The 26,126-nt window shown below is 48.8% G+C and overlaps 2 protein-coding genes across 7 annotated transcripts in view; both read right to left on the bottom strand.

The window, feature by feature from the left end:
* Positions 1-2,369: 2,369 nt before the first annotated feature.
* HAX1 (HCLS1 associated protein X-1) lies at positions 2,370-9,071 on the bottom strand. Its single transcript, XM_063145599.1, has 8 exons — positions 8,961-9,071; positions 7,165-7,394; positions 5,572-5,744; positions 5,225-5,282; positions 4,690-4,799; positions 3,976-4,093; positions 3,281-3,403; positions 2,370-2,552 (listed from the first exon to the last, which is right to left on the bottom strand). The coding sequence occupies exons 1-7, from the start codon at positions 9,011-9,013 to the stop codon at positions 3,306-3,308; spliced, it is 840 nt and encodes a 279-aa protein (XP_063001669.1). The 5' UTR covers positions 9,014-9,071; the 3' UTR covers positions 2,370-2,552; positions 3,281-3,305.
* A 1,585-nt stretch (positions 9,072-10,656) lies between these two features.
* The window catches only part of UBAP2L (ubiquitin associated protein 2 like), a 42,593-nt gene continuing 27,123 nt past the window's right edge, over positions 10,657-26,126 (bottom strand). For 3 of the 6 annotated variants that reach the window (XM_063146134.1, XM_063146135.1, XM_063146138.1), the window contains 12 exons: positions 25,377-25,554; positions 24,251-24,323; positions 22,760-22,955; positions 21,670-21,758; positions 20,103-20,156; positions 19,555-19,636; positions 16,134-16,351; positions 15,929-16,034; positions 14,005-14,072; positions 12,881-13,078; positions 12,504-12,539; positions 10,657-11,324 (listed from right to left, as the gene is read on the bottom strand). In XM_063146134.1, the coding sequence (XP_063002204.1) occupies positions 11,229-11,324; positions 12,504-12,539; positions 12,881-13,078; positions 14,005-14,072; positions 15,929-16,034; positions 16,134-16,351; positions 19,555-19,636; positions 20,103-20,156; positions 21,670-21,758; positions 22,760-22,955; positions 24,251-24,323; positions 25,377-25,554 (1,394 nt within the window). In that variant the 3' untranslated portion in view covers positions 10,657-11,228. The remainder of the gene's footprint in view (positions 11,325-12,503; positions 12,540-12,880; positions 13,079-14,004; positions 14,073-15,928; positions 16,035-16,133; positions 16,352-19,554; positions 19,637-20,102; positions 20,157-21,669; positions 21,759-22,759; positions 22,956-24,250; positions 24,324-25,376; positions 25,555-26,126) is intronic. The other 3 variants (XM_063146136.1, XM_063146137.1, XM_063146139.1) reach the window with 1 other exon arrangement.

The following is a 26,126-nucleotide window of genomic DNA, read 5'->3' as shown; positions in this document are numbered from 1 at the left end:
ATCCTGTGGCCATTCCTGAGCACTGCGCCTGCTTATTTTAATAGCCCAGTTAAAACCTATGGGTTTTGTACCACAGTGCCATCCTGTGGCCATTCCTGAGCACTGCGCCTGCTTATTTTAATAGCCCAGATTAAACCTACGGGTTTTGCACCACAGTGCCATCCTGTGGCCATTCCTGAGCACTACGCCTGCTTATTTTAATAGTCCAGATTAAACCTACGGGTTTTGCACCACAGTGCCATCCTGTGGCCATTCCTGAGCACTGCGCCTGCTTATTTTAATAGCCCAGTTAAAACCTATGGGTTTTGTACCACAGTGCCATCCTGTGGCCATTCCTGAGCACTGCGCCTGCTTATTTTAATAGCCCAGTTAAAACCTATGGGTTTTGCACCACAGTGCCATCCTGTGGCCATTCCTGAGCACTGCGCCTGCTTATTTTAATAGCCCAGTTAAAACCTATGGGTTTTGTACCACAGTGCCATCCTGTGGCCATTCCTGAGCACTGCGCCTGCTTATTTTAATAGCCCAGTTAAAACCTACGGGTTTTGCACCACAGTGCCATCCTGTGGCCATTCCTGAGCACTGCGCCTGCTTATTTTAATAGCCCAGTTAAAACCTACGGGTTTTGCACCACAGTGCCATCCTGTGGCCATTCCTGAGCACTGCGCCTGCTTATTTTAATAGCCCAGTTAAAACCTATGGGTTTTGTACCACAGTGCCATCCTGTGGCCATTCCTGAGCACTGCGCCTGCTTATTTTAATAGCCCAGTTAAAACCTATGGGTTTTGTACCACAGTGCCATCCTGTGGCCATTCCTGAGCACTGCGCCTGCTTATTTTAATAGCCCAGTTAAAACCTATGGGTTTTGCACCACAGTGCCATCCTGTGGCCATTCCTGAGCACTGCGCCTGCTTATTTTAATAGCCCAGATTAAACCTACGGGTTTTGCACCACAGTGCCATCCTGTGGCCATTCCTGAGCACTGCGCCTGCTTATTTTAATAGCCCAGTTAAAACCTACGGGTTTTGCACCACAGTGCCATCCTGTGGCCATTCCTGAGCACTGCGCCTGCTTATTTTAATAGCCCAGTTAAAACCTATGGGTTTTGTACCACAGTGCCATCCTGTGGCCATTCCTGAGCACTGCGCCTGCTTATTTTAATAGCCCAGTTAAAACCTATGGGTTTTGTACCACAGTGCCATCCTGTGGCCATTCCTGAGCACTGCGCCTGCTTATTTTAATAGCCCAGTTAAAACCTATGGGTTTTGCACCACAGTGCCATCCTGTGGCCATTCCTGAGCACTGCGCCTGCTTATTTTAATAGCCCAGATTAAACCTACGGGTTTTGCACCACAGTGCCATCCTGTGGCCATTCCTGAGCACTGCGCCTGCTTATTTTAATAGTCCAGATTAAACCTACGGGTTTTGCACCACAGTGCCATCCTGTGGCCATTCCTGAGCACTGCGCCTGCTTATTTTAATAGCCCAGTTAAAACCTATGGGTTTTGTACCACAGTGCCATCCTGTGGCCATTCCTGAGCACTGCGCCTGCTTATTTTAATAGCCCAGTTAAAACCTATGGGTTTTGTACCACAGTGCCATCCTGTGGCCATTCCTGAGCACTGCGCCTGCTTATTTTAATAGCCCAGTTAAAACCTACGGGTTTTGCACCACAGTGCCATCCTGTGGCCATTCCTGAGCACTGCGGCTGCTTATTTTAATAGCCCAGTTTAAACCTATGGGCTTTGTACCACAGTGCCATCCTGTGGCCATTCCTGAGCTCTGCAGCCTGCCCTTCCAAGTTGCCCAGTTGAGGCTTCAGTCATCTATACTAGGGTGCCCCCCTGTGGCCATTCCTGAGCACTGCAGCTAGCTCATTGCAATTGCCTAATTAAACTTTAGTGTTTACACTGGGATGCTTTCTAGATGCCAATTCTGATCCCACTTAAGCTCAATTAACACATCTGAGCACTAATAGCCCAGTTAAAACCTATGGGCTTTATACCAGTGCTAAGTTTGCTGGCTGTGGAATGCTGGGAGTTGTAGGACCTTATTCTGGCTGTGGAATGCTGGGAGTTGTAGGACTTTCTTCTGGTTGGGGAATGCTAAGAGTTGTAAATGCTGCTTAAACTGGAGTGCCCTCCTGTGGCCAATTCTGATCACTACGCCTGCTTATTTTAATAGCCCAGTTAAAACCTAGGGGCTTTACACCACAGTACCCTCCTGTGGCCAATTCTGAATATTGCGCTTGCTAATTTGAATTACCCAGTTAAAACCTATGGGCATTTAGTCTGGGACATACCAGGACACAGCGACTTTCCAGTTGTGTGGACATTTGGGGGCAACCAGAGAGCACACAGACAAGCCTCAAGCATAAATAAAGACTTTTATTTCTTGTATTATTCTTTCGAGGGCTGCGAGGCCTTCTTAGAAGACAGAGGAGGCAGCTGAGGGTCAGAAGCCACGCAAGATGGGAAGCCGTATCCAAGGCGAGGGCCACAGCAATAGTTTACCTTGGGGCGGAGAACGCAGCGTCAGAGGTGTGAACAAACCTGCAAAAGAGAAAAAGAAGCAGAACCGATGAAGCAGAGAGAAAAAAACACATAATGCCCCTTGCCTCCTTTGGCGCTCAAGGTTCGGCGAAAGTAAGCAATTCTACTTGTACTGCCAGAGGGGAAAATCCATAAAGCGTCAACAAATTGCTTGTCCTCGCTCCACTCCACCGTTTTAGCATTTTATGGATCCACCCAAGGCCGGCTGCTCCCTTTCAGCCAGCCGGGTCCTTTCAGTCCAGCACAGCAACAGCACCCCACGCTGTCATGTTTCTTTTTAAAAAGGAGTCAGCAGCACAATGCCCTCGGATGCGCTTTGACGTTGTGCAACTGAATCCAACGCATTCTGGGGGGCACCTGAAGGAACTGCAGGGCGATGAGGCACTAAAGGTTCTGGAAGAAAGGAAGCTGTTCAAAGGCCCTTGGAAAGTGGAGCCAAAAAAGGGGGGGGGGCTCCTTTTGCCTGGGGGAGAATTCACCTTCGCACCCGTCTCTTTCTGGAGTAGGCATGCTAGACCTCTTCCAGAGAAGCCCTGTTGGCTGGGGCTGATGGAAATTCAGAGGCCAAGAATATCTGGAGGGCCACAGGCCATAGAATGTTGCCCTGAAACCTTTGCGGCCCACAGGGGTACCTTGGCAGGAGGTAGAAGACACAGAAATACCACTCCAGGAAGCGGGACTGACTTCACCAGCCATAGGGAGACCCCTCTGCCCTCCTCACACCTCACCTCTAATGCTGGCCACTGGACAAATCTATCGCCTCTGGAACCAGCGGTGTAAAAAGGCGTCCAGAATGGAGAAGGAGTCGCTCATGTCCTGTCCGTGGTGTGAGCCTAGGGGCGCCAGGTCCTCTGTGAAAAGAATTGCCCCGTTAGTAATGTCTCCCTTTCCACACAGCACATCCAATCGCATCATGGGTCTCGTCTTGTTCCGAGATGCTCATGAAGTTGTTTTGTGTACCTAACAATATTAATTCTGATGCTTTGCCAAGCACAGCTCATGAACATACAAGCCTATACTGGACAGTAATGAGGACTAGAAACTTGGGTTTAGAAAGAAAGAAAGAAAGAAAGAAAGAAAGAAAGAAAGAGCAAGCCAACGTGCTAGGAATCTAAATCCTGCATTCATTCGTGCATTTTGAATCTGAAATGTCACCAGGCATTTCTCATATACTTACAAGCCCAGATTTAGAAACATTAGGATTAGAAATATTTTATTATTATTATTATTATTATTATTATTATTATTATTATTATTTTAAAAAAGCGGAAGCTGGGATTCTGAGGAAGCTGAGCGATGCAAACTTCTATGAAATCACAGGATATACACTACCCTGTTTCTCTCTCTCTCTCTGGACCGTTTTACTTGCAAGGCCCTTAAAAAGACGTTCCTTGTCAATAGGGTCCCTCCTCCTTGCGCTCACCTGAGCCGCTCTGCTGTTCACTGTCAAGACCCGGAACTGGCTCCCCTCTGCTCCGGCGGGTGACAACGGTCTCCTCGTGGCCTTGACTGTCCCGCACAGTCCGGCGTTCTTCGACAGTCTAAAGCAACAAGACAGAAGAAACGGCTGAGATGCTGAAATGGGGGAAAGAGTCTGGGGCATAGCTTTGGCCCAGAAGTGGACCCCATAGGATGTGGCAGAAGCAGGGACATCCAGACGTTGAAAGGGACACTTAACGTCCACCCAGGAGTCCATTCATCCCAAACTTTTTGAGTCTGGAGGTGTTTTCAGCTTGGGGAGAAATAATCGAGGACTTGCAGGATCTGTTGCTGCCTCCTCAGCTGCTCCTTTAAACCAGAATAGTTCTTTCAGAGCAACAAAGCAACAGCACCCTCTGCTGTCAGCTTAAAAGGTTAACCACCCTATGCACTGCAATGCACTCTAACGTTGTCCAACTGACGCTAATGCATCCTGTATCCTAAGGGATCCGTTTTAGGAACTGTCCAAGCGGTTCCCCACCCCCACCACAAGGACCAGGAACTTGATTCTTCCCGGAACGAAATTTGCGAGCCAATTCTCTCTCAATTCAGCCAAACCTCCCAGAGTCTCCAATCGACCTCCCGCAAGTCAGACACCAATGGGAGTGCACACACACACAAGGGTTTGTTCTTTCCACCCAGAAGCCTTTGCACTAACCCCATCTGGCGCCACCACTTTTGTGACCGAGACGCTTTTGAAATAAGACCGGGGCTGGGACGGCAAGAGAATTGTCTCAAGGCCTTTGGATGTAACATGTGAATCCAAATCTGTAAAGGGAAACAAGATTTAGTTTGTTAAAGTCCTCTCTCTGATATATGAACGGTTTCTCAACCAAGCTTCAGATATTCAAGTTAAAACGTATGGAGGCAAGGAAGGGCAGAGAGAAAAAGAGAGGTTTCTAGAGTTTTCTCTACAACAATAAGGACTAGAAACTTTAACGGATGTCTCCCAGCAAATGATATTGACATGTAGAGGTATAGCGGAACGCAGAAGGGCTCTTTCCCCAAAGGAACAGGGAGATTCTCACATCACATAGCAAATTTCTGCACCTGTGGGCCACATACACACACAGCCCCTGCCCACGTCTCACAGCTACATGGTTTCGAAAGCCCCCAACATGTGGCTAGCCTGATGTTTCGCCCCAGACCAAAGCTCCCTCCACCTCCCCCCGACCCGCCAGTCAGCCTCTGACCTCTGTCCTCCTTGGGGGCGTCTTTCACATCTCCAGGGGTTGGCTGTGACTCTTGCAGCTACAAAAAAGAAGAACACTGTTAATAAGATCAGTAAGGTAAGCGAGACGATGGTGAGTTCTACACCTGGGCGAAAGCCAACGCAGAAGGACACAGCTAAGTGCTAAGCTCCCCTACGTAAAGGCGATCAATGCCGCGCATGTAGAAAGCTAGCATATCAGAGAAATGCACCTAGTGCAGCTCCTTCTCTATTGTGCTCATGTTCTACATGCGGGGATTGATTGATTGATTGATTGATTGATTGATTTAAACTACTTACATTCCATCCCGGGTTCTTAGTACCACTTACCCCTTGGAAGGGGCGCCAAGGCCTCTTCTCTGGGGCTGTAGAACCAGCGCCATCCTCTAGCTCTCTGCTGCCAGACCTCTGGTTGTCGGGGTATTTGAGCATCGAATCTCTCAGGGTCTGCCTCTTCTCATGAAGGCGGTCAGCAGGTGGTGGTGCCTCCATGCCAGGGAACTCTGTGGGCAGAAGAGGAATAGTGCTAGGGATAAGCAGATACAGACATCCCAAGCAGATACTGACCTCCCAGCTTTATTGTGGGAGCTGTCTGGGCTTTGGAAGTGGTCCGTTTCATCTGGGCCAACACCTCTTTCGTGCCCATTCAGCTTTCTGAGTCAGGCTAAAGCAATGCACTTTGCAAGGCAGCTTCTCCGCAAGCGCTTTTCAAGGCCGCAGTTCCACTGCGAGTCAACCGAGTCAACTTGGCTAAACCTGAGCTGCCAAAGAGCTCAAGGTCTCCCGAGCTGACCTGGAGCCAAAGCTGTCTGAGAGCGGAGGTTTAACCACATGGCCTTAAACAGCGTGCTTTGATTGAACGTGGGCTCAAAAGAGGTTTAGATTATAATTTAGAGAAAAAGAAAGACTTGGGCCTACCGCTCTACTTTAAAACATGGCATGACACTACACCGTAATATGTAAAATTTTACTACGCATTTAGAAACACCAATTGAATCAATGCAAAAATTAATCTTTTCACAGGACTGGAATGTTGTCGTTACTTACAGGAAAGCAACAAGGGACATGGGGTGACTGACATAGACTCTCAACACACACACCCTCACTCTTCCGATATCCCCAAGTCGGAATCTGTGGTTAGCAAACCATCCCAGGATTGGGCGAATGTCACACGTCCTGCCGGAGGGGACTCGTCAACTTAACAGCCTGTCAGCATTTAAGAAAGCTATTAAGACTGATCTCTTCCGGCAGGCCTATCCAGTGGAATTTTAGGATGTTTTAACAATGTATGTTATGTTTTAATTCAGTTTTATGTATTTTATATTTGCTGTTGTTCCCCGACCTCGATCAGAATGGAGAGGTGGGTAAGAAATAAATTTATTATTATTATTATTATTATTATTATTATTATTATTATTATTTGGTAAGGGACATAGAAAAAGTGTACAATGTGTTGCTGGCTACAGAATTCAGCTTCCAGTTAAAAATATCAACAGCGATGGCCACCAGTTGGTTTGCTTTAAAAAGGGATTAAACAAATACCTGGAGAAGGCAAACAATGGCTAATAGTCTTGATGGCTATATGCGACCTCCAGTCTCAGAGGCAGTAAGCCTGTATGCACCAGTTGCTGGGGAACATGGGCAGGAGGGTGCTGTTGCACCATGTCCTGCTTGTTCATCCCTGGCCGATGGCTGGTTGGCCACTGTGTGAACACAGTGCTGGACTAGATGGACCCTTGGTCTGCTCCAGCATGGCTCTTCCTATGTTTAACAACAGATAGCAAGTTTCTAGACCTCATGGAGGTCTAGTTCATCAGCAAGCGCAGCAACCCCCTGGCGTATCTCAAACCAAATCATCTTTGCTGGATCCAACCCTCCTACCCACCCACCCCACATCGGAGAACCGCATAAGGCCATGCCTACCAAAGGGATGCATGGGTAAGCTCCTGGCGCCCATCTCGCTGAAGAGGTTGTTAAAGTCCCGGAACAGCTCATCAAAGCCAAAGGTGTCGTGGGAGCGTATCCCTCCCGGGCCAAAAGTGAAGCCGAATCCAAAGTCGTCAGAGCCTCTAGCCCCAAAGAAGGGCCCGTCTTCATCGTCATCCTCTTCGTCATCGTCCCTCGTGATTCCCCCAAAGAAGGGGTCCCGGTGCCTATGGCAACAGTGCAGAAGAGGAGATAGGTAGTGGAGACGTTCCGGGCTGCGTAAGGCAGAGAACCAATCACCTTGAAATTCCTAAAAATTAAAGAATAAGCCTCCAATCTACAAAGCAGGGTTCCTGAATCCCAGGATTCAGATTTACAGGTCTCCTTGGGAGTATAACACCAGATAAACAGAGCCCTATTCTAGCCCTACCCGGGTTTACTCTGAAATAAGATCCACCATGTACCACGGGACTTGCTCCACAGTTAAACATGCACTGGATTGCCACGTAATACAGCAATCCTATATACACACTTACCAGGGAGTAAGTCCCAGTGAGGAGCCTGGCTCTTGAGTCAACAGAAATCGGATTCGCATGGCAAAATCCTCGGTGAAAATTGACGTACGTACGTTCCCGTTAAGATCTAATTCATCATCTGTTCCCGTTAAGGGCCATTCATGCCCCACTTTGGACAGGCTTCAAGCTAGAAATAATTGGCTTATTGACATGGCTTGCTATTGGGTACCTAGGAAACCTTATACCATAACAGACTATTTATACTATTCATCCAGCTGTTGCCGAACAGCCGTCAGACAACAACTCCCATTACCCCCACCCAGCATTGCTTTGGCTGTGCTGGCGGGGGATGATGGGAACTCCAGTACAACTATATAAAGTGCTAAAAAGACACACAACTACTCCGAACACCAATAAAAGGTGATAATTATCAAATAACTCATTTATTTACAATTTATAAGGATATATAAAACCAAGTGATGTGTCTCAAAGTGGTTGTAAATAAATGGGTTATTTGATAATCATCTCCTTTTATTGGTGTTTGGAGTAGTTGTATGCCTTTTTAGCACTTTATATAGTACTACTTAATAACTACTCCTTTCCATTACTTGGGGAACTCCAGTACAAGCCATCCGGAAGGCATTAGGTTGTAATCTATCATCTGTTCTGCGCTCATGGATTTAGGACTGAGCCAACATAAAACCACTGGGGCTTTGACCTAAATAGAAAACATCGCAACACGAGACAGATCACGCCGCTCACTCTCCTTCGCGCGAGGGTCAGAACGCAATTTTAAAAAATACAAATCAGAAAGGGCGAAAGAGTTAGGAAATCTACATTTGTTTTGTTTATTTAAAGGGGGAGACAAATCGCACACTGTTGCTGTACAGCAGCCTTCCTCAACCTGGGGCGCTCCAGATGTGTTGGACTACAACTCCCAGAATGCCCCAGCCTGGCTGGGGCATTCTGGGAGATGCAGTCCAACACATCTGGAGCGCCCCAGGTTGAGGAAGGCTGCTGTACAGCTTTCTCCAACCTTGCGCCCTCCAGATGTGTTAGACTACAATTCCCAGCATAGCAGGGCAGGCAGAAACTCAACCGGTGTGGCTTTAAAACCACCTTTTCGGCGTAATGGGAGGGAAAGCTGCACCGGTGGGATTTCTGCCTCCCCCCTTGTTTGAAAGGCTCCCCTGGTGGAGAGAAGGGGTGCAGTCAGTGCACCCCCTGCAGTAAAGGAGTGACAGTCAGCTGTAGGGGCCGGGGCCCCCGATCTCTCACCTCCGCTCCCCGCGGAAGCCGAAGAAACCCCGGAACAGGTCGTAGAGGCTCATTGCCCAGCAGCCGTAAAGCAAAAGGCGCCCGCCCGCTTCCGCCACGCTGCCGCGAAACGACCTTCCCTGACTGCCGTAAAACCAGGCCGCCTTCACGACAGCCTGGAGGTGGGGAAAGGTATTACGTAGGAGCCGGAATTAAGAGATCTAGAAAATAATGAAGAGGTACCCACCGAGGTCGCATTTCCGGATTCAAACTATCTTTTTCTCTCGGTGTGTAAAGAGATCCATGGAGAAATGCAAGAATTGCATTTCTTCCACAATGTAATCCAATACATCGGTGGTCCCCGACCTGGACTACATCACCCTCAGACTTTTGACTGGGATGATGGGAGTTGTAATCCATTTGCAAAGTGACAGGTTAATGAGAGATCTACTCAGTTGTAACTCCTATTGACTTCCAGGTAAGTGTGTAAATATATATACAAAGGGCAGCTTTAAAGTTTTTATTATTTTATACACTACTCAGAACTGCCTCAGATATGTATGCCCCACCCCAAAGTCAGAAAATTCCCAGTGAAGGGAAACTTTGCTAATTTTCAAAGGTCTTATTTTGTGTGTAACGTTCATTTTCTTGAATTGGTGACGATTTCCTTGACAGTAAGTCCCATTGAACTTAATGCCACTTACTTCTAAATAGACAAGCCCAGGGCTTTGCCTTTAAAGCACATCCCTCAACGGCATGCAGGTTTCTACTGCATGCAACGGAGTACCAGAGAAGAATCGAGTCAGATGAACTCTATTGAGACCTGAGGGGGTGCTCAGGTCTGGAGGCTTATATATTCTGTGCTATAAGTATGTATCTATACAAACCTTTTTTGTTTTAAAAAAAGGACTTATTTTGAAAGGTCTGGCCCCAATGCTACAACTCTATTCAGGAGTAGGTGTCATGTACGTAACAGATCAAGACAACTGTTGACTTTGTGAGTGATTATTAACTTATTACATTTCTATACCAATAGCTGAAGACCACCATGTTCAAGATATCAGTTTCTGGGGGGATACAGCACAAAGCGTTGGCCCAATTTCATGCCTGGCTAGTAGGTTTCTCCAAAACATCCGACTGGTCACTGTCGGCAGAATTACGGCCTCGGATGAACTTTGGCATCTGAACCAGCAACGGACACCCTAAATGCTTAGGAACAAATGAGGTGGATGGTTCTTCCAAAGAAGCAAATTTTCTTGCGATTGCATGGGTGTTGCGATTGCATTACTTTACACTTTCCCACCCTTTCTCATGGCATTTTGGCCCCTCGCTCTTTACGATAATTTGTTCTGTAGCTGTGTGGAATAATGTTATGTGCGGCTGTTTACCTCTGGATAGAAAAGCGGCATATTAATCCGGGTTATGAAGTTGCTTTCGATGCATTTTCAGCAGAAAAGGAGTTGTTACTTTACTAACACCAAGGCCAGTTTCCAGTCTGGCCGATCAGTCTAAGAACCTTTAACATTAAGAGTTGGTGCATGAAGCAGTTATTCTCCTCTTCCTTCCTCACCCCCCACCCGCTTTCCTTTCGTGCCGTGCACTTTAAGACTGCAGGCCTGAAGAAAACAAGGTCTTGAACTGTGTGTGCAGTTGTACACCCAGGCACGGCCGCAAGAGCGGAGTAGGAAAAAAATAAAGCAAGGCTCAGAAAACAGAGTGGGGTTTTCGTTTTTATATACAAGACACATTTATCCATTAAATTTAGAACACAGTACAAAAAAACACTTCAACTAATTAATCTTACAACGCGGTTCATATCAATTACTGCTCTTATTCCTAATAATAAAGGGCAGGGCATTGTAGGGGGGGCAGGGAAAGGATTCCAGGTGTTGACTCCTTTGGATCCGCCGGGCGGTACTTTTTTTGTGGGGGACGGGGTAAGAGAAGTAAAGGAGTAGAAAAAGAAAAAGAAAAAAAAAAGGCCCCTACGGCTGAACAGCTCGTAATCTGAATGAATGCAGAAAAAACAAAAACAAAAGGGGGGGGGGGGGAGAAGATACAAATTCTATATTACATACGATAGGGGGGGTAAAGTTGGCTGGGGGGAGATCGCAAAGCCCAGCCGTGCTGGCCAGGCTTGCCGGGGGCTGCAGGGCCGTGCCAAGAGCAGGGGAGCTCTTCTCCCAGGGGTGGGGAGGGGGGAGGGGGGTCCTTCCGTCTTGGTTAGGTCGCTGTCGTTCTTCTGTCCATCTCTTGGTTGAAGTGGGGGGGGGGGCGCCTCAAAGCCCCTCAGTTGGCGCCCCAGTTGTAGCTGTTGTAGGCGGATTTGTTGGCCTGTGATTTCTGCGGGATGGAACTGCCCTGGCTACGCTGGCCGGTGCCACTCTGCAGGGGTGGGGTGGGAGGGGGAACAGACAAGGGGAGAGGGGAGAAACAGAGAGAGACTGGTTGAAATTCTGCCAGCCCTGCCTCTTAGGCCTTATTCTGAGAAAGCAAGCAGACCTCAAATCCTACATTGGAGCGGTAAACACACACAAGTCATCTCAACAGAAAGCCGGCGTTTTCTCCCATCAACCAGGCCTCTAGGTGTAGAATAGGAAGCCGTGTTTTTTTAACTCAAACCAAGCACAGCCAGGGGCAATGTAATAGTTTCGGCTGTGAGCTGTAGGACAAACACAGGACAGACGCTTAGGGAGCAAAGCCAGTTACACCCCGGGAGCCATTCACTAGTATGACCAGCCTGAGAAGTACAAATCTACATCCCAGTGGCTTAAGATCAGGCATTCTAACATTAGGCGTTTTGAAAAAGCCCCATATTTGTTGCTATTCTTGGCAATCTGCTGCAAATGACCCAGCAGTCTTAACGGGAGAGCCCCGTCCACTTTTTGCTCACCCTACCTCTACACGGAAGAGCCTGGGTTAGAACTTCAACTGCCCAGGAACCAGAGGAAATTGCAACACAATCCTAATGATGTTGTACCTTTGGTGTAGATTTGAATTGTGAGACTCTTTGGAAGCCAATCTCGGTTGAAAAGTGGGGTACAAATACAGTTAAGTATACATGGGTGAGCTTTCAAGATATTCAAATGTCACTTTTAAAACCTGATAGGGAGGGAGCTTCAAAAAAAAACCAACGCCCTACGCCTTGTTGCTAACGAAGGTGACAGTCTCTCTATCGCTCCCTGATTAGAGCAGCACGCGCAACCGGGGAACGACTGCTCATTGTTCAGCCTTCAGTTTTGAAATGGGAGGGCTATGGAGATAACTTTTATATATAAAAAAAAATCAAGTTGACCCGGGTTCTAGTTTCCTGCTGTGAGGAAATGCAAACCGCACAAGTCAGAATTTGGCGGACAGAGTACTTCTTCTCTCAACGGGCGGTCATAGGACTGGTCAAAGCTCTAGACCAGGTGTGGGCAACTTGCGGCCCCTCCAGATGTTTTGGCCAGCAACTGCCGGCATTCCGCAGGACGGACCCGCGCAACTCTGTCTGGGCCGGGGGACTGAACGCTAGCAGGGCAGCAGGCTGAGTGCAAGGAGTGATGCCTCCGAGAGGCTGGTTACCTGGTCTTCCTGCTGATGTTGGAAGTACAGAATCGACTGCCAGTGTTTGGGAAGGTGGAGGCAGGCCGAGGATATGGAAAATACAAGGATACATTATGCCAGCCCCCCTGGACCCAAGTGTGCGAGGAGGAGTTTGGGGAGAGAATGTACCAAGTCTGCCGGAAGGTGAGAAGCACGGTCCGAGCAGACTTGGTACGACCCATCCGTGGGGATGGGCAGGGCAGGAACGCCTTGGGTTATCCCAGGAGTCTTCCCCGTGTCTGCGTGCGCCAAGAACGTCATCTGTGTCTCCACGCGGAGGGGGCTGGAGGAGAAGGAGGGACCTGGAGACAGCTGCTGGGGGTGTCAGGGAGGGAGGGTCTGGGGTCCATGCTTACCTGCCCGTCCTGCTGCAAGTGGTGATGCAAGATCTGGGAGTGCGCCTGCTGATGGGGCGCCAGGATGTGCATGAACGGGGCTGGCGGATACGCCGCAGCAGTGGCCGGGTTGAGGGGGCCGCCGCTGCCCAGCGCAGACGGCAGGCTGAAGGAGGCCGCCGGGGTCCCGGTGTGAAATCCCTGCTTCTCGAATGACTGCTGCCGGGAGCAAAAAAATACAATACTTAGGGGTGAGGTTAGTGAAATACATAACACACACAGAGCACTAAAGAGTGCAAAATTTTTATTCAAGCAATAAAAAGCAGCGGTGGGAGGTGGAGGAGAGGGACAGAAATGTAACTCTGCGCGGATGTGTAAAAATTAAATGTGGGCGCTGATGTATAAATACACACACACAGTTTTATAACACGTATATGATAGACTAACAGAGTAGTTTTAAAATATGTTTAGTGCTAAACATTCTTGCTCCTCCTTCATTATAAATACGATCTCTGTGTGTGTGAGAGTGTGTCTGGGTCAACTTCTCCCACTCTGGCAGCTTGCACCGGCATCCACACTTGCTCACAACAACCCAGGGTTTAAAAACAAACCCTGGGTTATTGTGATGTGCAAACCAGGCCAACGTGAAGGGGTGGGGCATGTAAATGCCTTAACTAAACGAAACTAAAACCGAAGCTGTCCTTCCACCAATGTACTGGCAGTTTTTATCCCAGCACCCCTGTTTGCAAGGCCGTGTGTTTCCCACCCAGGAGCTTGGATATTCCCTTCCTCCTGGGGTCGCCGAGGGTGCTCTGTCTAAGAGGCAGGCTGCTCAGCAACAGAGCCTTCTTACGAGGTGAATCGACAACACTATTCGGAGACGGGGAGAAATTTTGTCCTCTGGCAAATAAGTAGAACACAGTACTAGAACGTAGAAACGTACATCCAGTTCTCTCTAGGAGAGTTGCACGCATCCAAACCTGAGCCACCCTAACCCCCAGACCGCAGCACATCCGTTTTGAAGATGGGGAGAGGGGCCGAAACGCAAGGTTCTGGCCAAGGTGAGATTCGAACCCAGGGCTCCCTAACTTCTACAGAGCGGCAACGTGCACATCCCTCACTCGATGGCCCGCTGCAATACCAACCTGCGTTTTGGAATAGACAGAGCCGGAAATGTCTGGCACTCCTGTATTACTGGATGTTACCGACACACCTGGGGAAAGGGGAAAACCAGCGGAGTTAGCAGCTAGCTCAACCAACACACTGTCCACTGGAAGCGTAAAACCCTTCCCAGTACCCTAGTAGCATAACGTATCTGCAGCATCCAAGTACGGGGAGGTTTTTGGGTTCGTAATCCTGCTTGTGCACACATCTAACCAGCTCGTTTCTAGTCCTCATGGAGGCTGAACAGCAGCTCAAGACGACAGCCATGTCTACATGGAGGGCTGCAGCGTTTAGCAGGCGCCACTATCAGCCAGAGGGTGGGTTGAGAGTAGTGTAATGCCCTCTAAGCAGCTTCCTGCACCACCACCCACCCAATCACCTCCATCCCCTGACAAGAACAGTTCGATGCTGCCTTTGATTTTAGTAACTAAAAGCAACAACACCTGGAGACAGTCTGGGCAGTGGTGCAAAGGCTAACCTCCCCCTGCGATACACACGCTAAAAAATAGCCTGCATCTTTTGTGATGGATTCTAGTTTTCTATTGCAAGATCCTTTGGAGGCCAATTTTGGCTGGAAGACATCAAGCACCCCAAATCACTCGCCCCCAACCAGGTCCCCAAACTAAGGAAGGAGCACCTGCGAGTCTGCTTTCTCAGCACTGTGACGTCAGGCAACTGGGTCAGAGCAAATGGGCCATCTAGCCTGGCGTCCACTTTCACCAGAGGCTGGTGCCCACTAGCCAAGCATGAAGGCCAACATCCCTTCCCTACAGTTTGCCCCTGGCAACTGGAATTCAGAGGCGCTCCTAGTTCTTGATAGACCTCTCCCTCCTCCTCCATAAATGGGCCTCACACCCCCTCTAAAGCCATCTAAGTCAACGCCCGTTGCCACATCTAGCAACAGCAAATTCCATTCATGAATCAGGTGCCGTACAAAGGAGCGCTTCCTGTTGCCTGCCCGGTATCTCCTGCCCATGTGTTGGGAGCACGCCAAAGTTCTAGCAACAAAGAGTCTTGAGGCACCTTAAAGCAGCTTTCCCCAACCTGGAGCCCTCTGGATAAATTCGACTTCCAGCTCCCAGAATCTTCCAGACAGTATCGCTGGCTGGGGGATTCTTGGGAGTTGTAGTCCAACATTATCCAGAGGGCATCAGGTTGGAGTAAGTTGCAACCGGTTTAGTCCGTCAGGGGTTTTCTTGAGCCACAGCCCACTGCAACCAAGGCAAAACGAATCTGATGAAGTAGAGAGTGCCCAAAAACACCTTTTAAATTTGATTGTAAAAGTGCCAGAAGAGTCTTTTGTTGTTCTCGCTGCAACAGACTAACACGGCTACCCTACCTGGAAATTGCTCCAAAGTTCTGGAGAGGGATTGGGAGGGAATCTCCACACCAAGAAGACATAGATAGATAGATAGATAGATAGATAGATAGATAGATAGAGGGGTGGGGGAGAGGAGAGAGATATGTGTAAAGTAGCACAACATCAAAACAACAAGGAGTCAGTCTTAAGTTAAAATAAATTTAAGATAGCCATAGTGTTAAATGGATACCAAGAGAGGCAGTTTGGAGTATCGGGAGATGAAAATTCCTAGGGAGGAAAAACAGAGGTATGACTGGTGTCAAACTTATGAATTGTCCTCCAGATTAAGGCCAGATGGACTAAGAGTTCTGCATCCGCAGATCCAGAAATGTTCCTGTCTGCCAAACGCGTCGGTGTCCTTCGTTTGCTCAACTGGAAGCAATTGCAAATCGATTGGTATCCATTTAACATCACAGCTGCTGATGAGGTGGGAAGTCGAAACGCTTCGCTCGGACTCTATTTTGAAATTATTCTGCGGGGAGTCTCTCCGACCCCCTTAAACGCATCGTTCTCACGCCTTCCTCTCCCCCGCCATGTCTGCTCACCAGTGCTGTATCCATGGGAGCCGTAGCCGCTGGGCTGCTGAAAAGGGGCGGCCGAAGCGTTGACGCTGACATTCACGCTGTGCTGTTTGGAAGAAGTGGGAGCCACCTGGGGAAAGCAAAGGGCTGGGGAGTGAGCCGCGTGGAGGGCAGAGGCGGGGTCTGGCTCCACCCCCGCCCCGCAGCTCCACAGCAGGCCGGCACTCACGGGGAACACAGCTGGCCCGTACTGGAAGGTGCTGGGCAACCCCGGGACTCCGGTATAGTACGGCAGGCTGGTGTAGCTGTAGCCGGGCGGCAGGGCCGGGTTGAGGAACGTCTGTTGGGTGGTGTGGTGCGTTTGCGTCTGGTTCTGCTGAGGCTGTGCCAGGGTGGTGGCTGGCGCAGGGGAGGAGGCATCGCCACGGCCAAACTTTGTGAGGTCACCTGTGGGGGGGGGAGAGAAGGGGGAGCGTGGAATGAGAACGCTGCCCTGCTGGCGTCACACCGCCGGCGGTGCAGTAGTTACTGCTGAAACGCAGGTGTCATCGCAACACTCCGCGTAGCTAGGCCCCCTGCCCCAAGGAGAGTCCAAAAATGCATGCAACTGCGCTGATTCACATCAACAAACCACTTCGAGTAGTTTTTATCTCCACCAGGTAAAGCATGTGGGTCCAAATTGCCCATTTAGCGCCAAGTCATCCCAAAACACTTTGCATGATAATATATTCTTGCTGGGGGTGGGGTGGGGGAGAATCCATTCCCTCCACACACCCTCCTTAGGTGAGGACTGCAGCTTAGCACAGAAGGAACGGGGAAGTCGGTAGGCAGACGGCATCAGTATCCCAGCTAATCCAGGAGTCTGGGTTCAGCGCCCCTGTAGCGGAAACACGGAAGATGGCTGTATATTGAGGAGCCAGTGGTGCATCAGTCCTCCTGACCACTGAACCGATGTGTGTGTGCTGGGGAGAAGGGAAGCAATACTACTTCCCAGAGAATCACTTGCTGTAGATAAAAAGATTTTGGCAGAATGTCAAGGCCAGCCGAGAAGGGAGCTGTCTGCGTTGGGCTGCCCGCCTGTTAATTGTTGAGACTTGTTGTTTTCCAGTATGCCAGAAGGTAGAACGTATGAAGTCATGGGACCATGTCCACCATGGGATAAATCAGAGGGATTAGTACAGGATTCTCTGTGGCCCTGCTCGTTTCATAACCTCTCCGTGGGCCAATTCCACAACTAATATGGCCCAGGCCTTTGGAGACATACACCGCTCTTACCTGATTTGCTGATCTTAAGGCCAGAGTATGCGGCTCTCGGGGACTGAAGGATGCTTTGAATATATTGCCTTGCTTTTTCTTGGTTTATTAGCCTATTTTAGCCCAAAAAAATCTTCTTTCCTCCACCCTGACCACACTACACAGCTCCTAGTTTGCCACTGCCCCAGGAAGGAGCAGACTTCTCCAGCGGTGTGGTAAGATGGCAACCGTGATTAGGAAAAGGCACCCAAGGGATCTTCCTTGCGTACACCGGCTGAATCAGAGTCTGCTCTCCCCCTGCTCTTTAGCAACTGCCCCGCTCTCACTCCCATTTCTGCTCACTAGACCTCTTTCCGCCTCTGTAGCTAACAACCACTGTATACAGACACCTCACACCCAACCCCAAGGATTCATAGGTCTTAACAGTTAAGAGCGAGAAGCAGCACTGTGGAGCCAGGGTGGTGGTGGTGGGACATTATCCCCTGATGTATTTTTTCATGGGTGTGTGTGTGGAATATCTCTTTCAGAAATGCACTGCGTGCCATAACATTTGCTAATAATGTCATGGGCTGGTTCGCACGACAAGACAGCCCACTGTGGTAGAAAGTGTGTGTCTTCGTGGGGACAGGTAGTAAATTCTGCGTTAACACCTGAAAATCTGCAATGGTTTACATATGGATCACTTCAGCTAGAGAATTTCCGAATCTGACAAAGCACAGATTCTGGCCACCACAGAACGGCAACTTTGGAGTTATAGTCCAACACTTTCCCAGATCGTGGAAGGCTTTTTTTAAGGCATGTAAAGCATTTTAAGCAGTTTTGATTTGGTTTGATATTCATTTTTACCTTCCAAGCCACTTTGAATTTCATTTTTTTAATAAAGTGGCATACACATTTCTACATAAAACTAACGTTACTGTATGTCGCCCTTTCTCCAAAAGAATCTACAGTGCATTCATAATAGTAATTCCTTCTCTCTAGGGAATTCTGGGATTCGTAGTTTGGGATGAGGAAGAGACCTCTAACAGAATGCTCAGTACTTGCAGTACACAGGGGATGAACTAGCATACAACAGATATAAAATATTTATGGTGCAAATTTAGCCTCACTCTCTCCTCGTTTCTCTTTCCACCCCTGAAGCTTGCTGCTACTTTTAATTTAAAAAGGAAGTCATGCCGCAATGCCACTGTGGTGGCCCACCTTCTGAAGGCCTTGGTCTCCTCACTGGTGAGTAGGAACACCGTAGGATTGTGGAAGACGCAGGTGTGATGGCTTTGCTGCCCTGCTGCAGGGGCAGGGACATAAAATGTGGATCGGAGCAGTTATTCTTCCAATGCTACATTAAAAACACACCAAACTGTGCATAAAAAGGCCTAATCTCACAGAAGATGCACAAAATGCATACATACGTTCAGGTAGCTTTAATCAAAAAGGGGGGTGGAAGGGACTCATGAATGAAACTGACGTGTGAAACTGACACAGACCAAAAGTATTGGTGGCTTCCATCCACCGGGTTCTGACTCATTAATTGAAGAACAAGAAACGAATTTATGGCCAATGTCCCCTTTGATATTTTAGGGGTGGGGATAAAGGTTCCAGATCCAGCACTACATATTGTTCCTGCCTAATCTCTATATACATGTTAACACTCTTTGCTGCCATGTAGCTTGATCCAACACCCCACCAATACCCTTCTCACATACTACAGACTACCCCAGCTCTCTTTCTCCCCAGTTTTTTTTTTTTAAATAGGGAAAAAGAATTCCAACAAATCTCTCTATAATATACCAAACAGTATGGGACTTCAGTGCGTGCGGGGCTTTCGTACAGATCCCAAGTGGTTTCACATCAACAGCCATATGCTCCCATGCATTTGTCCAGCCCCCTTTTAAACCCACCTTGGCAGCCATCGCTGCCCCATCCCAGTTTGACCATGCACTCATTTGGGTGTCACATCGTTTTTGAGTCTCATCGTTGGAGTATCTCCTTTGCTTTCAAGACAGCCAGAGTGACTATATTAGTAAATAAAATAAACTGATGTCACAAAGGCACCCTGAAGTCTCCGCAGGAGTTAGGCAACCTGATGCCTTCCAGGTGCTTTGGAATATAACGCCCAGCATGGCCAAAGGTCAGGATTATAGGAGTTGGAGTCCAAAACAACTGGAGGGCATTAGGTTGCCTTCCTCTGATGCTCTGGCCTCCAGAGGAAAACTGAATTTGCTGCTCGGGTAAATGTGGAGTGTAGCAAACGTAAATCCAGCTGAAGAAACTAACAAATGTATAGTGCTGAATTCTGCAGGCAGTCGCACACACAGGGCCTGACGCATTAACTACCATGTCCTGGTGTACAGATTTAACTCAACCTCCTTTCAACTAGGGCTCAGCCATCTCCCTACCCGAGTAAGGGTTGCTAGTCAAGCTTGCGTCCCTTCCAGTCAGCTGAGTAGTCGGCGTGGGGAACGGGATGCTGTAGTAGTCCTGGAAGAGAGAGAGAGAGAGAGAGACAGGAGGGGGAATTAAGGCGGCTCGTTTTGACTGGCTTTGCCAGGGATTGGCGGTCCTATCAGTAAGACTGTGTGATTTCGTCTTATCAAGCTCGGTTCGGACAAAAAAGGAAGACCAAAAAGCAGCAACCTTGTTCAAGAACTGGGCTCCTTTTATTAGTTATTGGCAAAATACAGCTCACACGTCTATAAATACGTCATGTACGCGAAACAATTGTAAACGTTTATTTGTACACTCCGTTATTTCAATTCTTGTTGCATTTAGAATAATTCCAAGTGATGCGGCATACTGTAAGTAGTGTGACGAACCATGTACACAATGCAGAACAATGAGAGGCGGCATTTCCCTTAAGATTTAATGATTTAAAGAAAGAAAGAAAGAAAGAAAGAAAGAAAGAAAGAAAGAAAGAAAAGGAAGGGAGAAAGAAAGACTAACTTACCAACGGGAACCTTGTCTGAAGCATCTGTAGATCGTCATAGCCGTAGACCTGGGGCTGCAAGAAAAGCAGAAGAAGTTAAGAAGAAGCCACGTCTTTCAGGAGTGACGTGTTTCTGGAAAACAAGGCAGTGGGAATTTTTCTACCAACCCCCTGTATCAACTGGGATCTAATTTAGTGTGCTTAGGCTTGTCTGCACTTTTGGTTTTAATTTGCCCTGCTGATGACCGACTGTGTAAGATACAAACAAACATTAATATATAGATGCCCCCTCTGGATAATTACTTGAAAAATAAACGAACAACTTCGAAACTGTTCCTTGTATCTTCATAGTAGGGTGCTTTCTCTCTCTCTCTCTCTCTGTGTCCGTGTTTATGCCATTCCATGAGAGCACTGAATATTTATTTGCATAATGTAGTATTGGGGAAGGTAAGTTTGATAAACACCTCTGATTTCCCCTTTTTAAAATGCAGGTTTCTAGATCTTATGGTTTTTGAAAGTATGTTTGAAGCAACGAGTGTTTTGGGCACACCTGATGACATTTTGGAAGATGAGGAGGGATTTAGGGCATTGTACAGCTCCCGCCTTACCACCGCCCTGTGATCAGTGGAAGCTTTGCAAAGTAAGGAGTTAATTATGAAAGTCCCCTTAATTTATATAGGCTACAGAATTCAAGTTACCTTGGTGCAGAGTTTCTTCGCAAAGAACATGCACTCCCATCCAAAAGCCCAATTGGAGGGCCGGCGCCACTGGTGGGATCCAAGCACCCCTCCACCCCACGGCCACTAACCCATAGTTTGGGTTGTTGAAGTCCGAGTTACTGTGATGTGCAAACACAGCCACGCTAACAAACCATGATTCGTTAACCACAAACAACCCAGAAGGAGAACCCATTTATTTTATTTATTTATTTATTTATTTATTTGTCATATTTATACCCCGCTCCTCAGCCAAAAAAGGCTCTCAGAGCGGCTATATTATTTAAAGACATAAACAAAACCTGGCTTGTTGGGTTGTGAACTCAGGAGCATTTAAACCATGAGTTGCTGTGATGTCCGAACCTAGAATTGTGTACTATCCATGGGCTGTTTCACCATGCTACAGAAGCAGTGGGTAAGAGTAGTAAAAAAAATTCCAGCTCCTCTACATACCAAATACTACAGTGCCACAAAGGCATTTAGGATACAGAGAGGGAGTGGAAGAAGGTGGAAAGAAATAAACAACCCAGGTTTTGAGATAATAAACCGTGATTTGTTTGATTGTTTGCAGGACAAACCTTGGGTAGGGCAGCAAACCCTGGGTTAAACAAACCAGGGCTGTGTGTAGAGCGATCTGCCTACTGCAGAGGAAGGTGCTTGGACACATGGCTCTCTGCCATGCAAGTTCTTGTCTGAGTCGGATGTTGCAAGCACAAGCAGGCTGGGGGCTGCTTCGATTGCATCTGGTACCGTCTCTGGTTTGCTTTCCCATGCTCTGTCCCTCCTGCCACGCTACGGTCCCGAGAGCCGGGCAGGATCTACTGGCATGGGTCCAACCTCTGGCGGGGAATGACAAAGTGAGCGCTACTCACCGGGTAGGCGTGCAACAGCCCCGGAGCCATGATGTACGGGTTCGGCAGCAACGGCGGCACGCCGGGAGGCAGGTTGGGAGGAGCCTTTCCTAGAGGGAGAAGGAAGAGTTATAGCAGGCGTCGCACACGGCAACCTCCTCTTACACAGGCAGTGAGGGTACTCACAACCGTGAGAGCTGGTGTGATGGAGCGTTGGACCAGGACCGGGGAGACCTGGGTTCAAATCCCCACTAGTACTGTAGAAAAGGGCCTTGGAGGTTGTTTCATACAGGATCTGCCATGCAGGATGCAACTACAGAATCCCTGGGAGATGCCCGACCTGTCTCTGCTGAAATACCGCTGACGAATGAGAGCCCACTGTCTCCCCAGGCAGCCTGTTCTGCTGCTCAACGCCGCCGTCCCCACAAAAATAAAACCACATTCGGGTAAAATGAAGCTCACTGGGTGATCCTGGGCCAGCCACTGACTCTCAGGCTAATCTACCTCACAGAGTTGTTGTAAGGATAAAATGGAGGATCGTGTACACTGGTTTGGGCCCCTCGGAGGAAAAGGCGGGGTATGAATGTCGCAGATGAACAAACATCCTCAAAAAGGGTGTGGTGACTCAGTTGACAGGGAGGGAGCGACTCTCTGGAGGAAGAGCTGAGGGGCTGAAAAGCCAACCAATCCCTTGGACTGCTTGGGAGGTTTTGGAGAAGGGCCACAGTTCAGAGGCAAAGGGCATGTTTCAGACACGGAAGGCCCCCAAAGTCCAACCTTCCCATCTCCCTCCCAGGCCTGAAACCCATCCTGCTGTCCTCCAGTTGCATTGGATGAAACCCCCTGGCATGACCTGTCACCCAGAACTTCTGGAGGGGGCCAGGCTGGGGAAGGCTGCTACCAATCAGTGTAGACAACACTGAGCGATATGGGCCCAAGGCCTGAACTCTGTCTAAGGCTGCTTTCCTAGGGTCCTAATTTAAAGCCAGCCCTTTGACCGCACGCACGACGACAGGGAATCTGGACAGAACGCAGGGGCCGTTTGGAAGCCAATCCTCCTGCCGTGTGCATTTCAGCCAAGCCCGGGGCGGGTGGGAGATCAAAAAGGCACCTGACGTCGTGGCCACTGAGCTGCGGGTGGTGGCCGTCACCGTGGAGTTGCTGCTGAGGCTCAGGCCCAGGCTACTGACGCTGCTGAGGCTCGACGAGGCGCTGACCACGGGCGGCGCGGCCGAGACGGTGCTGGAGGAGGTGGAGAAAGTGCTTGCAGAAGAATGGAGCCCGGCTTCGCTCTCCACGCTGGTATGCTACAACAAATAGACGCAGGAAGCGGGAGAAGTGAGCAGATTCCAGAAGGTGAAGCCATGGGGCTCAGCCAGGAGGCCGCCAACCGGCGTGTCGGAGCACCGCAGTTCAGCCAGCCACGGGGCCGGGGCTGGATGCATCTGGTTGCGGCTCAACGTTTGATCTGGCACGCCCACCGCCCCTGAGGAGCTACTGGCCAAGCTAGGCAGGAACTGGGAGGGCGTGCCTTTCGTCGGCCTCAATGCCATTCAGGAAGGGAAATTCAAGGGGGAAGGAGCGCGAGTCCATGCTCATTCCCGGAGCTCAGGGGTGCAGAACTTCAGGCTGAGGGAGAGGGGCGGTGCAAATGCCCCCCATTGTCCCACCTTTTGCAGAGTTTTCCCCACTCAAATACCTCTCCGAAGATGGAGCCCCTAGCAACAAGCTAATACATGCTGGGATTTTTGGCTCCACCCACCCCTGGAATCCGAGACCCTTGCTATGGGTTTTATACACAAAAACATTCCCTCCATCATTTAAACCAGATGTACGAAGAAGAATATCAGGAGTCCCACGGACAGGCAGTCCTGTTTAAGTGAAGCCTGCACAGGCTTCAGCTCGCAGAGCAAAACAGGAAGATGAGTACAAGCCTGACGCGATAGGCTTTCTTGCTGGATTGTACCATTTGGAACTACAGGAAAGGGGTGGGGACTGATATCTGAGTATCCCCCCTCCTCCACACAAAATACCCCATACACAGACAAAAGGAGCAAGTCAGGGATACTATTTTTTCTCTCTCTTCGGCTTCGTAGTTCCGCATAGCAATACCAGTGTCGAGGAGATCAAATACGTCTCTCTCCCAGCACCGCACGAAGTCGAGTGGTACAGCTCAGCAACAGAGACATGAATCAGGGAAATCATGTGTTTGAGCGCTGAGGAAGCTGAACTGGGGGTGAGGGGTGGGGAATAGAAGGACTCCTCTACACCTGTTCTCACAGACCACAAGGGCACACTGTGGTACAAGACCCTGAGTTTTCCCTGGGGAAATTCTGGGTGCCATTAAGACACAGGTGACAACTTCCTCTTAGAAAACAGAGCAGAATCCTGGGATAATCACACATACAATTCGCTGAGTGCAATTTCTCTGGCTCACAGGGGACTAGCATAAGCGAGGCCTCACGCTGACTCTGAATAACTTGCAAAAGGGCACCCAAAATAGACTGTTGGCTCCCGTGAATGCAAACCCTGAGACAGCATTCACAACTCTACCCCAAGACCCCCACAGATTCCCTTCCATCCCATCTGGATCCCTACTCACCAGGAGAGTGGAAGTTGACGTGCGACCGGAGGAAGTGGAGGAGGACAGGCTGTTTTGCTGGGTCGGTAACGTGCTGCAGGAAGAAAACGCCAACACTGGTCAACTCTTTTCTTGGTGGCCAGGTCCGTAAGCCTAGAAAGCTCAGGGCCTTTCTGGTAATAGCCCCTGAGTGGCACACACACCTTCCCTTCCTCAGGGTGGTTACGATTTGGTTATACTATTTGGAGCTTGGATGCTCTGCCATAGTTTTACAGACTGCTTTTCCATGTTTGTATTCTGAATTATTTTTCTATGCATTTCAGACAGAAACAAGACCTCCAACCTGCCTGAGAGTTATAGGACTTATTTCTGTCTAACGTGCACCTTAAATTGTGCTTTTGCAATAGGTATGGAAAACAAACACCTTCCTTTAATCTTGTTTTTATGTTACGGTTTTTGTAGAATAAATAGATCTAGCACAGGATTTACCTATTGCTATCTTTGTATCAACCACACAGAAATCACCCTTACTGCTGTTTTTTTTAAAAAATAATAATAATCAGGATGTTCTCTACATCATATCACTGCTGCTACTACTGAAATCATATTATTATTGTTCTCTATTAATAATGTATCGCTTTATTCTTATATCACAGTTGTTACTTAAATTGCAAGCCACTTCTGTTATGTTAGTAAAAGTGGCATATAATTAAGAAACGAAACACACTCAGGAAAGGCAGAGAACTTGGGACTGAGGCACAGACTACCGATTCTTGGGAAACACAGCTTCCAAGTAAGTTTCTAGTCCTTATGGGTGAACTTAATAATCTGCCTTATACAGAATCTGACCACGGGCCCGTCTAGCACTGGACTGATTGGCAGCAGGACTGATCCTGGTTACATTGACCCTGGGAGCAAAAGGATTTGTCAAAGCACTCCAGTTCTGGTGGTGGAAACAGATTCTTGGGCTCTCCCTCTGAGCCACTATTTTGCAACTTGCTCCAGCTGTTGAATCTTGGGGTTCTAGCAAAACACAGAGTAGATCTTCAGAAGCCTAAAATCTGCTTATTCTGACCTAGACTGTAAAAAAACCATGAAAGGTGAGGGCGGGGGTGCATTCTGGGAGGGGGGGGTGCAACCCTAATACCTGCTGTGTTGCGTGGTGGCCGTGCTGGGGAGCTCCTCGGTGTGATTCAGGCTGCTGAGCACCGATGAATGCTGGGTGGCCGTGGTAAGCAGGGATGCCGCGGACACAGTGTCACTGAGAGGGGTCGTGATGCTTGGGGCAGAGGGGGAGTCAGATTTCACAGCGGGACCTGCAGAACCTGCGAGACCGGGGAGATGAGACAAATGCGGTGTTAAAGGGGGGGTTCTTTAAGAGGTTCCTTCTCCCCTCCTCTTTTCAGGCTTACTTTTCAGCACAATATGAAGGAAAAGGTAAAGAAGTGGAAATCTTCCATGAAGGTAGTTAAAACAATGCAAGCCAAAAAACAAAACAAAAAACCCTTGCGACGACGGGGTGTCAAAAATAGAACAGACACTTGCATTGTGCCAAAATGAGAAGAAAACAACCCAGGGCTGTCAATCAAAGAGAACGGTATGAGAGCCAGACAGACATGAACGGAGGAGGAGGAGTTCCACAGATTAGGAGCCAAGATTGAAAAGGCCCTGTGGCTGGCAGGCAGCCTTCTGGTGAGTCATTTCCGCCACAGCTGCAGAAACTGTCCTCCCAGACTCCTTTGCAGGGAAACACAGGGCCTCGGCTTGACTCTCAAATGGAAGACTTGGCAAACAGGGCCCAGCCTGCTAGCCCCATGTCCCCAACAGCTTTCCGAGCCCTGCCAGGTAGGCCAGCATTCCCATTCTCGACCTGAGGGAGAGCGGCCACCAAGCGAAC

Source organism: Elgaria multicarinata, chromosome 21 (assembly GCF_023053635.1).
Source record: "Elgaria multicarinata webbii isolate HBS135686 ecotype San Diego chromosome 21, rElgMul1.1.pri, whole genome shotgun sequence".
Lineage (NCBI taxonomy): Eukaryota > Metazoa > Chordata > Lepidosauria > Squamata > Anguidae > Elgaria > Elgaria multicarinata.
The sequence above is the reverse complement of the archived record's forward strand: the minus strand, read 5'-3'. Positions and strand labels throughout refer to the sequence as shown.